At 36.6% G+C, this 14,649-nt stretch overlaps 1 protein-coding gene across 1 annotated transcript in view; it reads right to left on the bottom strand.

Moving 5' to 3' along the window:
- The window catches only part of RALGAPB (Ral GTPase activating protein non-catalytic subunit beta), a 73,181-nt gene that overhangs the window by 22,359 nt on the left and 36,173 nt on the right, over positions 1-14,649 (bottom strand). The window contains exons 10-15 of the mRNA XM_083358128.1: positions 12,925-13,126; positions 8,752-8,919; positions 5,596-5,710; positions 4,797-4,944; positions 3,549-3,613; positions 3,291-3,423 (exon numbers count right to left, since the gene is read on the bottom strand). Of these exons, the coding sequence (XP_083214254.1) occupies positions 3,291-3,423; positions 3,549-3,613; positions 4,797-4,944; positions 5,596-5,710; positions 8,752-8,919; positions 12,925-13,126 (831 nt within the window). The remainder of the gene's footprint in view (positions 1-3,290; positions 3,424-3,548; positions 3,614-4,796; positions 4,945-5,595; positions 5,711-8,751; positions 8,920-12,924; positions 13,127-14,649) is intronic.

Here is a 14,649-nt window from a genome sequence, read left to right on the forward strand (position 1 = left end):
GTGTGTGTGTGTGTGTGTGTGTGTGTGTGTTTGTATATGTACTGTATATGTGTATATGTATGTATGTGTGTATGTATGTATACATACATACATACATATAATAAGTTGGAAGGGATCTTGGAGGTCATTTAGTCCAGCCCCCTGCTCAGGCAGGAAACCCTATACCATTTCAGGCAAATGGCTGTCCAGTCTCTTCTTAAAAACCTCCAGTGTTGGAGCATTCACCACTTCTGGAGGCAGGTTGTTCCACTGGTTAATTGTTCTGTCAGGAAGTTTCTTCTTAGTTCTAGATTGCTTCTTTCTTTGACTAGTTTCCATCCATTGCTTCTTGTCCTGCTTTCAGGTGCTTTGGAGAATAGCTTGACTCAATTTTCTTTGTGGCAGCCCCTGAGATATTGGAACACTGCTATCATGTCACCCCTCACCCTTCTCTTCGTTAAACTACCCATACCCAATTCCAGCAACCGTTCCCTATATGTTTTAGCCTCCAGTCCCCCAATCATCTTTGTTGCTCTTCTCTGTACCCTTTCTAGAGTCTCAACATCTTTTTTACATCGTGGTGACCAAAACTGGATGCAGTATTCCAGGTGTGGCCTTACCAAGGCATTGTAAAGTGGTATTAGTACTTCACGTGATCTTGATTCTATCCCTCTGTTAATGCAGCCTAGCACTATGTTGGCTTTTTTGGCAGCTGCAGCACATTGCTGGCTCATATTGAAGTGATTGTCTACTAGGACTCTGAGATCCCTCTCACAGTTACTACTATTGAGCAAGGTACCACCTATACTATACCTGTGCATTTGATTTTTCCTGCCTAAATGAAGAACCTTACTTTTTTCACCATTGAATTTTATTTTGTTAGATAGCGCCCAGTGTTCGAGACTGTCCAGATCCTCCTGTATTTTAAGCCTATCTTCTGGAGTATTGGCTATTCCGGCCAGCTTGGTGTCATCTGCAAATTTGATGAGTTCCCCATCTATCCCCTTCTCCAAATCGTTGATGAAGATGTTGAAGAGCACTGGGCCCAGAACAGAGCCCTGGGGCACCCCACTACACACTTCCTTCCATGTAGATGCAATTCCATTGAGGACCACACGCTGAGTACGGCCTGTCAGCCAGCTACGAATCTATCTGGTGGTGATGCTATCTAACCCACATTTTTCTATCTTATCAAGTAGTAGGTTGTGATCTACTTTATCAAATGCCTTACTGAAGTCCAAGTAAATTATATCTACAGCATTCCTCTGGTCCACTGATTTTGTCACTTGGTCAAAGAATGCAATAAGATTTGTCTGGCATGATCTGTTTTTGACAAACCCATGTTGACTTTTAGTGATGACTATGCTTGCATCAAGGTGTTCGCTGATTTGTTGTTTGATTATCTTTTCCAGAATCTTCCTAGGTATTGAGGTCAGGCTGATAGGTCTATAGTTTCCTGGATCTATTTTTTCCCTTTTTTGAAGATGGGAACTACATCAGCTCTCTTCCAGTCCTCTGGTAGTTCCCCAGTGCTCCAGAATCTTTGAAAAATATAGTTCAGCTGTTCTGAGATCACGTCTGCCAGTTCCTTGAGAACTTTGGGGTGTAATCCATCTGGTCCTGGTGATTTGAACTTGTCTAGGCTGGACAGGTGCTCACTTACAATTTTCTTGCCTATCTTAACTTGCGTTTCTATTCTGTTTTTTATGGCACTGGTTTTGGTAGGTTGAACTGTTTTTTCCCTTTGTGTAAAGACAGATGCAAAAATTGAGTTAAATAGTTCTGCTTTCTCCCTGTTGCTTGTCACCTACTTGCCATTTCCCCCCACTTTTGAGAGCTGTTATTTTTCTTCTTTGTTGGTATTGTGCTAGACTGGGCCTTTATATATATAAATATATAAAGGCCCAGTCTAGCACAATATATATATATATATTTCAAAAGTATACAGGACATACTGCATTCCTCCATAAAAACATGGAACACTACTCTACCTCTGTGAAATAATTAACTGTCTTTCATAAGTCATGCAGTAAGAGTAACTTATTTGATACTTCACCTAAAACTAATGATTTTATGCTGTCATTAGTGGTAGAAAGAGATTTAGATGGATAATTAGATATGCAAATAGTTGCCTGCCTGGTGAATTTATTTGGAAATTCATTACAAGTGCCTTCTGGGTTCTTAGGAAGGATGACTGGGATCACTAACTTTATCAAAGAGCTGATCTTCAACTGGTATTGGTCGATCAGATTCGGAAATCTGTAGCCTCAGATAACAATTGCTTCTTAATGCATTTGAAAACAAGCTTTTCTAGTGAAAAGAGTCATTCCGGCTTTCAGTTGCCACAGAAAAATATGCCAGAATGTTCCAAATGAGACAAATATGTACTACTCTGACAGGCCCTCAAGTGATTTCTACAAGAAAGAGTGTCAGGTAGAAAGATGATCTTTAAATGTAGTGGAAACATACATAATGACACACATATCTGCGCACATACAAAGTTTTATATACATCCAATTAATACTGATTAATGAATCTTGGGTTTTGCTGACTTGTTTAAGAACACAGTATACATTTAGTGCAATAAATACAAACAGAGGGATTCAAAAAGCTGCAATCAAAGCAACATCTAGTGAAGTTATTTACATTTCCCTCCCCCCCAATTTCAGTGACATCAGATCATTCTAACACAATATATGAGGCCACAAAAATTTCTCCATTCTGAAAATCAGACTCAATATTGTATACATATTTAGTAGCATTCAGAAGTCTGTAAATAATAATTAGAATGAAAAAGTAGCAATACTGAAAGGATGAGGGAGGGAAGAAGCTACAACAAGGGAACAGATAGAAAAACTATGATAAAACTAAAAGGCTCCCAAACCACCTCACAGGTGGTTGATTATATAGTTTATAACACAGATTTATATACTGCGCAAAACCCAAAAAAGCAAAAACGCCAATTGTTACCCAATATCTTTTCCCCTCTGTCTCTTATCACAATGACAATTATTTATTAGCATCATGTATATCTATATCTACCCTCTTCAAAGACTCAAGTTATTTACAGAGTCATAAACTAAAATACATATATTAAAAAGTTATCTGTATAATCACAAAACAAAATAAAGTTAAACAGATCTGCTGAAAAGCAATCACTACCTCTTCCATCACCCAAATGGTTGCTGGAACAGGATGAAAGTGCTGAATTTTGCTAGTTTACAATATTCAAAAACTTTCAGATGCCACTTAAATAAAACGGGATTTGTAGACTGGTTTTTTTTTGCAAGTATTAAGGTAGACAATCTTACCATAATCTCTCAGCAGAGCTTGTGCAGGTCTCTCACTGTCAGGAGTTGTTGGTTCTGTGCTTCCTCCACTTGCCGTGCTAATGCCACTATTAGTGCGACTGTGACTTTTCAGGATAATATTCTCACCACCATTCTATTAATTCAAAAATCAGGCTTTGATGAGAAGAGGAAGGCTATTTTCAGAAAACTTTTGTACTTATAGGATAATCTGCTTTGACTCACCAAAGCATCTCTTCTTAAAAACGAGAGATATCTTACCGTTTCCATCTGGCAACCAATGGCCTCTAGAAGTGCTGAATCTTGCACAATGTTCAGCATCGCCGCTGTAGAAGATTTAAGATATGACAATATTTTTTCAGTTAAGGTCTCTGTCTGTGTGACATTATATCTAATGATGTTTTTTGCACTGGAAGGCATTGCTCCCTATTTTTGAAAATTAGAAATTTCTTTTCAGATCCACATTTACCAATTTCAGGTCAATTCTACTATATTCATACCTTTTTTTTTGGAGGGGGGGAATTATCCATTATTATTTTTCCTTTGAAAAAGGAATTAGAACTAGAGATAGTTTAATGAGAGTTAAACATCTGGAGAGCCATAATTTGTCCACCCAGAATCACACCGACATGTGCAATGGAGAAGTTTTTGCACTAGAGTTTCAAGCATATTTTGGACATGTGAATATATAAAGTCAATGCAGATATTAATTTTTAAATTATGAAAACAAAAATAAAATACATTTTATCAATGTCAATGCTTTGCAATGTCTTTGTACTGCCTTAAATTCCTTTGACAAAGGAATTTCTAAATTTCTAAGCACACTAGCCTTTCCCATGGTATTTTTTTTTACTGCTACTTGAAAGATTCTCCCCTTCTTTTTTTGTGTTTTCAGAGACTGCCCTTTATTTCCTACTAAGTATATGGTAAAAAAGAAAAAAAAATGTATTTTGGGGGAGGGGATCGTTTAAACAAATAAATAAAAAGATGTGTTATAAAACAACTGAATATATACATCTGTCAAAAAAATGTAATACTTTTGGAAAAAAAAATAGTTTTTTCTGTATGCTATCAGAAGAAAGTATATTTTGAGTTGTTTGTCCAGAAAATACACCCTCTTCCAATTAGCCCCCAAAATATTATTCATCTCGAAGCGCAAATAAAAGTATAGAACAGCCTGTGCTTTCTGCTTACCACCACAGTAGTATGTATCAATCACTTATAAACTCATTTTTTCTTTCTACTTGAACATCATTTCATTTTTAATTTCCTTAATCAATAAGATCAAATTGAAGTCATCAGAACAATACAAATATTGTAAAAACACATTCACAAATTTTGAAGAACAGTTATTTATCACTCTGGCTCCTAATACCAGATAACAAGGAAACAAAAAAGTTAACTGTTCATAATCTCCAGCAACTGGAATCTGATTTTATGATAACTCAGGTAACATGCACAAAACTTTTTTCAAAAGCACACATCTCATGGATCAAGTAAAAAAGCAACCTAGTATCATCTGTGTGTTGTTAGGGTCTGTTTCTGTCTGCAGGGCTCCAATCAATATGTTCACAAGTCTCAGTTTCAAAGAAAGAAAGGTTACTGGTTTATCATAAGATGAACTTTCATCATTGCTGAATTTTCCTTCCAGAACAACCTGAAAAACAAATTTGAATATAATCTTTATTCTCTTTCATGCATTTAGCAAGTATCTAATAAAAAAGGATGTTATCTTACTTTTCCAATATGTTATACTCCTACTCTGAACTAAAGAACACAACACAGAAATATTGCTCAATAGAGCTATTAAATAAACTATACAACTGTAAAACTGATACTAACTAGCAAAACTTTTTTTAAAATCAATCTATGCAGATTGAAGAAATGTAATAAAAGTTTCAGTGAATCATAAGTATGAAAGTCCAAAGGAACGGAGTGGTAAGAAAACCCCAAGGAGATGTCAAGAATCTATCCGTATAGTAAAGGCCAGGGTTGACATTCACTTAACAATCACACTATATTACCAGCTCAAGATGCAAAATATGTATATGATCCTGTCTATTTGAAATTACAGTGTGGTATATGAATGTCCAAAGTCTTAAGTATTTTATCTTAATGAGGTATTAATTGATACAAGAATATTTATAATAAAATCACACATTCTTATTCATTTTCTGAATTTACTTTTTTATGTAATAATACCATTTTTTGCCACTTGGAAGTATCCTATACTAATTGCTATTTGGTTATGTTTAGACTATTATTTTTTTCAAAAAAAAAATCACTGAAAGTCCCTAAAATCCATTACCTCTGATTTGATTGTTCCAAAGTGATGAGGAAGAGGCAACAAGGACAGTAAAATATTGATAGAGGCCCTTCTTAGTTCTGTGGGATTCACATATGTTTTAAATTTTGAGAGCTCCCTGGATAAAAAAAACAACAAAATGATAAGTTATTTAAAAAATCTACAACTTCTATTTCAAAGCAAAAATATCTTATTTAAGTGTGCACGTGTAGCATTAAAAGTCTGCTCAAGATTCACCAATATGTCATGGTTTGCTGGTAGAAGACCCCAATGGAAAAACTGTAGGGAGAAAATATTGGAATTCTTATTCACCTTGAATACAGGTGATTTCACGTCATTTATACCTGAAGTTAAGGGCAAGATGTTCAACTCTGTTGAAATGCGCAGTGTTCTACCTCTGAAGTTGTCAATATTTTAGATGGGTGGCTGCACAAGATCTTTTGGAGAACTTAGCACCTTAGTCAGATGTAAGTTAGTACATTGTAAGCAGAAGGTCCTGGTTTCAATCCCTAGCATCTCTAAGAAGGACAGGAAAAATCTCTATCTGATAGTTGCCACAAGTTAGTGTTCACAGAACTGGGATAGATGAAACAATACTTATTGCTATGCTTCTGTATATGATGTAAAAATAATTTTACTCTCAAAACAATCAGATTTATTTTTTAAACTTTAAAACATGGATAAAGAAACCATATACATAAGACAATCCTTTTTTTAATTAGTCTCCTTTAAAATCAGTGCAATTATGTTTGCCAGTTGTAGCTAATAATGAAAGCTACATTTCTCAAAAAATAGTTATTTATGTGGTCTCTCCGTCAATGGTAAAAATCAATAATAATTAAAACAGAAAAATATTATCTAGTGCTCCCAACTCTATCAATTTCCCTTATCCATTTTTAATGGGATCAAAAGGCATAACATAAAATAGCATATATTTTAGTAAACATTCATATAATATTATATATGTATGCTACAAGTCATTCAGAATATAACAAACCACATCAATAATCTTTCCCTTCCATTTTGCCCTTTGATCTGTTTTCTGGGTTAATACAGGTAGTCCTCAAATTACGGCCATAAGCCCAAAATTTTTGTTGCTAAGCAAAACATTTGTTAAGTCAATTTTGACCCATTTTACCACTTTTTCTTAACATAATTGTTAAGCGAATCACTGCAATTGTTAAGTTAGTAACATGGTTGTTAAGTGAATCTAGCTTTCCCACTGACTTTGCTTGCCAGAAGGACCCAAAAGGCAATCACATGACCCTGGGACACTGCAACCATAATAAATATGAGTCAGGTGAAAAGAACAGACCCCGTAGCCTCTGCTGGCCGGCCTTCTGATTCTCAGCCACTCACCCTGTATGAACATCAAGTGAAAGCTGTATTGAAGGCTGTGAATCCCAGCAAAACTGCAGGCCCAGATGGGATGCTGGGGATAGTGGTAAAGAATTGTGCCGATCAATTAGCAGGGGTCCTGACTAGGATCTTTAACATATCCTTGTAAACGGCCTGTGTACCATCATGCATGAAAGCAGCCACCATTGTCCCAGTCCCAAAGAAAACAGCAATTAATTGCCTAAATGACTACAGACCTATCGCATTAACGTCTGTAGTGATGAAATGCCTCCCACCAGACTTTGACAAACATCAGTTTGTCTACAGGGGAAATAGGTCGACAGATAATGCCATAGCTACTGCTTTACATTCTGTAGCAAGCCATCTGGAGAAACCTAGAAGTTATGTCAAGATGCTTTTCATTGACTATAGCTCAGCTTTCAACACTATTCTGCCGAGCATCCTTATTGAAAAGCTGACTGACTTGAATTTTCCCCCTTCCATCTGTGATTGGATCAAAGACTTTCTGAGGGACCGGCTACAGTGAGGGTTGGGTCTGTTTCATCTACCTCCCTGAAGCTTTGCACTGGCTCGCCACAGGGCTGCGTGCTTAGTCCTACCTGTATTCACTGAACACATATGACTGTGTATCGTCTGACCCATCCACTGCAATCATCAAGTTCGCATATGATACCACCGTAGTGGGTATTATTACAGGTGGAGACGAAACAGCGTACAGGGGGGAGGTACAAAAACTATCCTCATGGTGTCTAGAGAACAACTTGCACCTGAACATCAGCAAGATAAAGGAGATGGTGCTAGACTTTCGGAAGAAAAGAGAGGAACCTGCCCCACTTTACATTGGGGGGGCTGTGTGGAGAGTTTCCTCCTTTAAATTCCTGGGAGTCTACCTCTGTGAAGATCTTACCTGGAAAATCAACACAACCCAGGTGGCCAGAAAGGGCCAACAGAGACTCCACTTCCTCAGAGTCTTGCGAAAAAACAGGGTGGAACAACAACTGATGACATTCTTTTACTGGGCTACTATAGAAAACGTCCTCTCACACTGTATTGTGGTGTGGTATGCTAGCTTGACAGCCGTGGATAGAAAGATACTACAGAGGGTGGTGAGCACAGCACAAAACATTGTGGGCTGTCCCGATTCCACTAGATAACATCACCAGGGCTCGCTACCTTGGAAGAGTGAGGAAAATTCTCAGGGACAACTCACACCCTGGTCGGTACCTCTTTACTCTCCTACCATCAGGTAGGAGACATAGAAGTATAGCCAGCCGCACCAACAGGCTGAAGAACAGCTTCTATCCATGCACTGTCAGGCTCCTGAATGAGAAATAACTCCATGTATGATAGACTTGCGGGGCCGGTGCATTGTGCAATTAGCTCACATGGTGTAAGAAGATGGTGGGTTTGTTGTCATTGTGAGTTGTGGGGGTGTGTGCATGAAGGGAGGCTCAGCCAATCTCATGTACACATGTTGTACTTTGATAATAAAGACTGATTGATTGATTGATTGATTGACAGTTGCCAAGCATCCAACTTTCATTCATGTGATGGTGGGAATGCTGCAATGGTTATAAATGTGAAAAATTGTCATAAGTCATTTTTCCCCAGTGCCGTTGTAATTTTGAACGGTCATTAAATGAACTGTTGTACCTGTATTCTTTAAAATACAGAACAGCCTTACTCAACCAGATACTTTCCATACAGTTTGTATAATTCCTTGACAACACGTTAATTCCATTTATATAGTTCTGGAAATATTCAGCAATTTAAAAAATAATATGAATGTTATCAATTTACCTATCAGGTAAGATAGTTTCAAGTGCTGAAATGAAGTAAGGAACCAAGACATCAATCCCCTTCAGGTCACAGCAGAACAAGGCAGGTGAGTTTAAGATGACACTAGCCAGAACTGGGTGGCAAACAGAATCAGCTATCTGTAGTCCCTGAATTAAAAGCATGTAAAACCTGGCAGGAAAAATATATATAAAAAGTTATAGCAGGGTTCCCCAACCACTGGTCTGTGGACCAGTACCGAGCCATGGCATGCCAGCAACCGGTCCGCACATACAAGCAAAGCCCCATCTGCGAAATGCAGGCAGCACACAAAACCATGGACCCTCTGGTCCGTGGAAAAACCTCTCTCCACGGAACCAGTCCCTGGTGCCCAAAAGGTTGGGGACCTATGAGTTATAGGAGAGAAACATCAGCAAACCAAGATTATTTTAGATAGTCAACAGCAAAGAGAAATTTGGCATTTATAGTGAGGCATCATGAGCATCTAATGCAGGGGCGTCAAACTGCCAGCCCGCGGACTGGATGCATCACAAGGAAACTGTACCCACCCCATTGCCAGCAATGGGGAAAAAGTTCTGATACATCGCGCGACGTCATGTGACGTCGCGAGTTTGACATGTCTGATATAAAGCATCTGCTACATTTTTCTGTTTCAAATTATCATGCTGTTCAGTCTTGCACATGTTTTAATTAGTTATGCTGAATTAAAATATGTTATTTATTGCATTTATTTTTCTTTCCATTCAATCATGTGCAATTCTCAGTGACTTGCCTGCAGTTTTCTTGGCAAGATTTTTCAGAATTGGTTTGCCATTCCCTCCTTCCTAGGGCTGCAAGAAAATGACTTGCCCAAGGTTGCCTGGCTGGCTTTGTGCCTAAGGCAGGGCAAGAACTCATAGTCTCCATGTTTCTAGCCTGGGGCCTTAACCACTACACTGAACTGCTTCTTATATTTATATACTACTTTTATTTATATCCGACATTTATTCTGAGACCCTAAGACAGTTTACATCTCCCTAACAACTAGGGCAGACCTGTCAAACTCGCGACGTCGCGCAACGTATCAGAACTTTTTCCCATTGCCAGCAATGGGATGGGTGCGGTTTCTCCGTGACGCTCCGGCCCGCGGGCCGGCAGTTTGACACCCCTGAACTAGGGGATGTTGGGCTGAAAGAGAATGAATGACCAAATCATCCAGGATGACCAAATCATTCTTCTCCTAGCTAAAAACATAACCACCAGGGCTCACTATGCTGAGATGGCATGGAAATCTTTCAAACACAATGAGTAAATTACATTTTAAACCCAAAGGAATATGTCTTATTCAGCACATCATGACCTACTTTTAGAATGCTAAACTAAAATGTAAGCATAGGTTCATCTCATCTGAAGTTGTTTACTGATCAGAAACATGAAGGAGTAATTTAAAATACAATATTTTCTTCACACAAAAAGACAATTTGATTTAGGGACTGATTTCTTATACTTCTGTCCCTCCCTGTAAAATACGACTCTCCACATTAAGCTATGTGCAGAATTACATATCACAAATAAAGCAAAAGCACCATTACAATTGGAACCCCGTGAATGAGAGCTTTTCATCTCTCCCAGAAGTTACATATATTATGTTTTCTGTTTCTCACCTATAATAATCAATGATGCCAATTGCATAAACATGTCATAATCACAATATGCCACCATGCATTACAAAAGAACAATGGGAAAAATGAGTGTTCATTTGCTTTTCATAGCCATAACCATGACATCTGAAATATGCAGTCTGGGTTAATAGTTTCACAATTCAAATAAGCATTCTTTCTTATAAATGATATTACAAGAGTTTCTGCCAAACAGCTGAAGAATTGCTACTTGCCTTGAAGCACTCTTAAGTAATGGCAAAAAGTTATTTGCAAGTTTGTATGGCAATATTAAAAAAAACAAGAATTAAATATAAATTGTTGCAAGATGCTAAAGAAAGAGGTGGGCTAGGATTATCTGACTTAAATCTGTATTTTGCTGCCTATTGCATGGATGAAAGACTGGATGACTTTGAGAAGTGGGAGGTTATTGGAGTTGGAACAACATGATTTGACATTTGGGCAGCACAGCTATTTCTGTTATGACAAAGTTAAGGTTAATATAGATTTTAAAAATAATTTTATTAGATGAGCCATATAAGAGTTTGGAAGAGGTACAAAACAAGATTGTCTCCCAAAATACACACCAAGAAGTTTTTTTTAAGAAGAGAAATGATAGTTACACACACCTAATTGACCTACGCTGGTCAATTCTACTTTTCTTGAAGGAAAACCTAAATTAAAAACAAAGGAAAGATTGGAAACAGGAGGCCACACTTGTCAATGGTTTGCTTATGCTCAATTGACAGAAAGATTTAAACTGGGCAAGAATTACGATTTTATAAATGAGTAAACTGATTTTGAATTGGGCTTGTGTTCTAATGATGAGCATGTTATTGATGTATAAACCTTTATTGAAACTGAATATGGAAGATGTTAAAACTGTATGATTAAATGGGCAAAAATTTTTTGGATATAATATAATGCTTGTGTAATGGTAGAGTATGAGGATTAAAGGATTGAAATTTACACTGAATTATAATTTGAGAATTTTTATAAGATGATGTACTTTTGGTATTTAACACCTGATAAATTGTAAAATATGTATAAGGTAGTGTCAAATATATGTTGAAAATGTAATAAATGTGAAGATACTTTTTATTATCCTTGGCAGACATATAAGAAAACTAAGAAATATTGGGATCAGATACATACTTTAATTCAGAGAATTCTTAAACTGAATTTAAAATTGAAATCAGTTTTCCTTTTAGGCCCTGATGGCTAAACAAATTGAAAAACATCTTGTTTTCATATATCACAACAGTAAGGAGATTTCTCTATGCAAAGGTGGAAGGACTTACAAATTCCTACAATGAAAGAATGAAGAGTGAATTTAATTACGGCAGCGAGACTTTTAGTAGCACAATATTGGAAGAAGGAAGAACTTCCGACTATAGAAGAATGGACTTTAAAAGTTTCCAACCTGGCGGAAATGGCAAAGATTTCAGCGTATTTGAAAGACCAGTCGCAACAGAGATATATTGTGGAGTGGAGAAGATGGATTGATTATATCCAGAATAAATATGGGACTAAAAAGTTTCACCTAGCATTTGAATAAGTATTGATGTGATATTTATATTGCTTGTAGTTAGTTTATAAGAGTTAAAGTGCGATAGATTTAATAGTTTATTGTTGTTTGCATAAGGTAGATTATGATTGTTTGTATTTTTATACCCTGTATTGAGCTCTGGGAAGTCGGGGAGGGGGAAGGGGGAAGGGAGGGAGGTGTTGGGGAGGGTTGGGGAGAGGGGAGGGGGTGGGGAGGGGTTTTGCTTTGTTAAAAAATGTATTGTAAAACTTTTCAATAAAAAAAAGAAAGAATGAAGAGTGAACTTAATGGAAAATGGCTGAGATGGCAAAACTGACTGCTTTGATCCAACAAGTCTTCTCTAGCATTGTTTCTTCTTGGAAACCACATTGGACTTTTTGTTGAAACTGAATTAAATGAAACTTTAATTTTGGAATTTGACAATTAGAATTGTTTATGGTTAAATAAATAGTATGGTTAATTTTAGAGTAAGAGGTTAATATATTTTTACATTTGTATCTGTATCAAAGAAAATTGGAAGTCATTCTTTTTCTAATTCTTTTTTCTTTTCTGCACTTCTGTTTTTATTCTCAATCTTTCCTTTTTTTAATCCTTTCTTTTCCATTTCCTTACATTGTATATTTTGTTGAAGCCTAATAAGGTTTTATGGGGAAAAAAGAAAAGAAAAATTTGCTACTTTCCTTATTGTTGTCATTATTACATCCTCTTACTATTAATATTTTCCTAAAGTGGTGTGGGAAGCATATAATGAAGAAAACTGTATTTTATTTGCCTAAAAAGATGGAATCCAGGAGATTGTGCTTTTACATACCAAAATGTCAAAGATATTATTCTTGAAATCTCAATTAAGAGGATGCATTTTAATTTAAAATTACTTAATTTAAAATCCAATATCTGAAGTGGCCAAACATTAAGAAGCTGAAAAACCCCTTCATGTGTAACAAAGGTATATAACAATATATTTGAACAATTCAAAATGTAAATCAGTACCGAGATAAGTAGGCTGGCAGTATATCTTCTCCAGTTTTCTTGCTACAAAATATTCTACAGAGTGTTCCACATGCCTCTGCTCTGCCAGATTCATAGTTGTCGGAAAATTCCCCTGCATCAAACATAGGATTGGAAGCCACCGTCTCTGCAGAGATTTGTGAACCTTTCCTGCGAAACTCCATATTTGCTTGTGTTGCTATAGCTAAAACAAAAACAAGAAGTACAGAGTTTTATTACATTTGCAAGCATATCCAACAGGCTCATGGGATCCTGGACACAAAGATCATGTCAAATTTAGTAATCATAAAAAAACATTAGTTTACTGCATTTACGTTAATGCCTCTGTTTATAAAGCATTTAGGGACTATGACTTTTGTAAGAAAATTAATTCCTTTCACCTTGACACACAAGTAAATCATCTCCTCCTTCAGCAATCCATGCTACCCAAGCACAGAAGACTCTGCTCCATTCACATTCTCAGCCAGATGCATCAACAAAATTCCCTGAAACTTGTTTTACAGCGATGTCATTAATTTTCCTTCTCCACTATATAAATCCTTTATGTCCTCTAAAACTTGACTTGACTTTTTAACTATCTGCAAGCTCTTGGGTTCCCAATTCCTTCTCCTTTACCTTTTGCCACTATTGTGAACCTACACTGGAACTAGAAAAAAGGATGCAGGCAGATGCCAAATTCCAAATCATCTTTATGGAAAATTTTGCTTCAAAAAAGCCAAGAGATCTATTTCTATAGTACCAGAGAAAATGCTCAAAAAGAAATGCCTTCCATACACTTCTCAATTTTTTTCTCCTACTGTTGTTTCATCTTCATCAAGCCTGCTTTCCCAGAACTATGAGTCGCTTTTATGAGATACACAAGGCATGGTATGGCAAAGGTGGCCTGAGGGCTGAGATGGAAATTCCTGCATGCTTATGAAACCTTTGGTGGCATGGGCTGAGGAGAAAAAAAATCAATATAGTTTAAAATACATCAGAAAGCTACAAGGAGTTCACTCTTCTCTTTCTGTGGCTAACAGGCATCAAGCATATTTTATTCACAAATTTCTACGGTCATTAATGCTCTATGGAAACATGTAACTGTTCAGATTTTTCTAGCTCTAAATCAGATGTTCCCTACCCTATTCCTTTTTTCCAGATATGTTAGGTGGATTCTAGCAAATATGAACAGTTTAAGATCATGCAGATGGATGCTCACAAAAAAGAATAATTCCAGCACTAAAAAAGCAACTGTTAGTCCAATTCTACCTTATTAGGGAAATGGAGAAAGATATTTTACAACGTAATCCTATGCAGGCTTCTTCAAAAGTCTCACTGAATTCAAAATTCAGAGTTACTTCAAAGAAAACTACATAGGATGCAGCCTATGTCAACTACAGTCTTACAAACAGAAGTTCTGCCCATGCACTGAATGTTTATTACTAATAGATTGGTAATTTAGAAGAAACAGGTTAAGATAAATTTTATTCTCTTTTTTTTTAAAAAAAAACAATTTCTTCACTAATTTTATTTTGGTAACTAAATCCAAATCTTTATGCGTCTTCCCATGAGCCATTTTTTATCCTGAATAAGCTATCCAGCAAAATGTTATATTGGGGCGGGGGGAGGGAGGAAAAAACTACATGCAGAATGCATACAAATCAAAACACTAGATCTGTGTAAAAGAAGCTTTATGGGAAAAAAACATGGTTAGTGCAAAGTCCTATA

Source organism: Vipera ursinii (genome assembly GCF_947247035.1).
Source record: "Vipera ursinii genome assembly, chromosome: 3".
NCBI classification, from domain to species: domain Eukaryota; kingdom Metazoa; phylum Chordata; class Lepidosauria; order Squamata; family Viperidae; genus Vipera; species Vipera ursinii.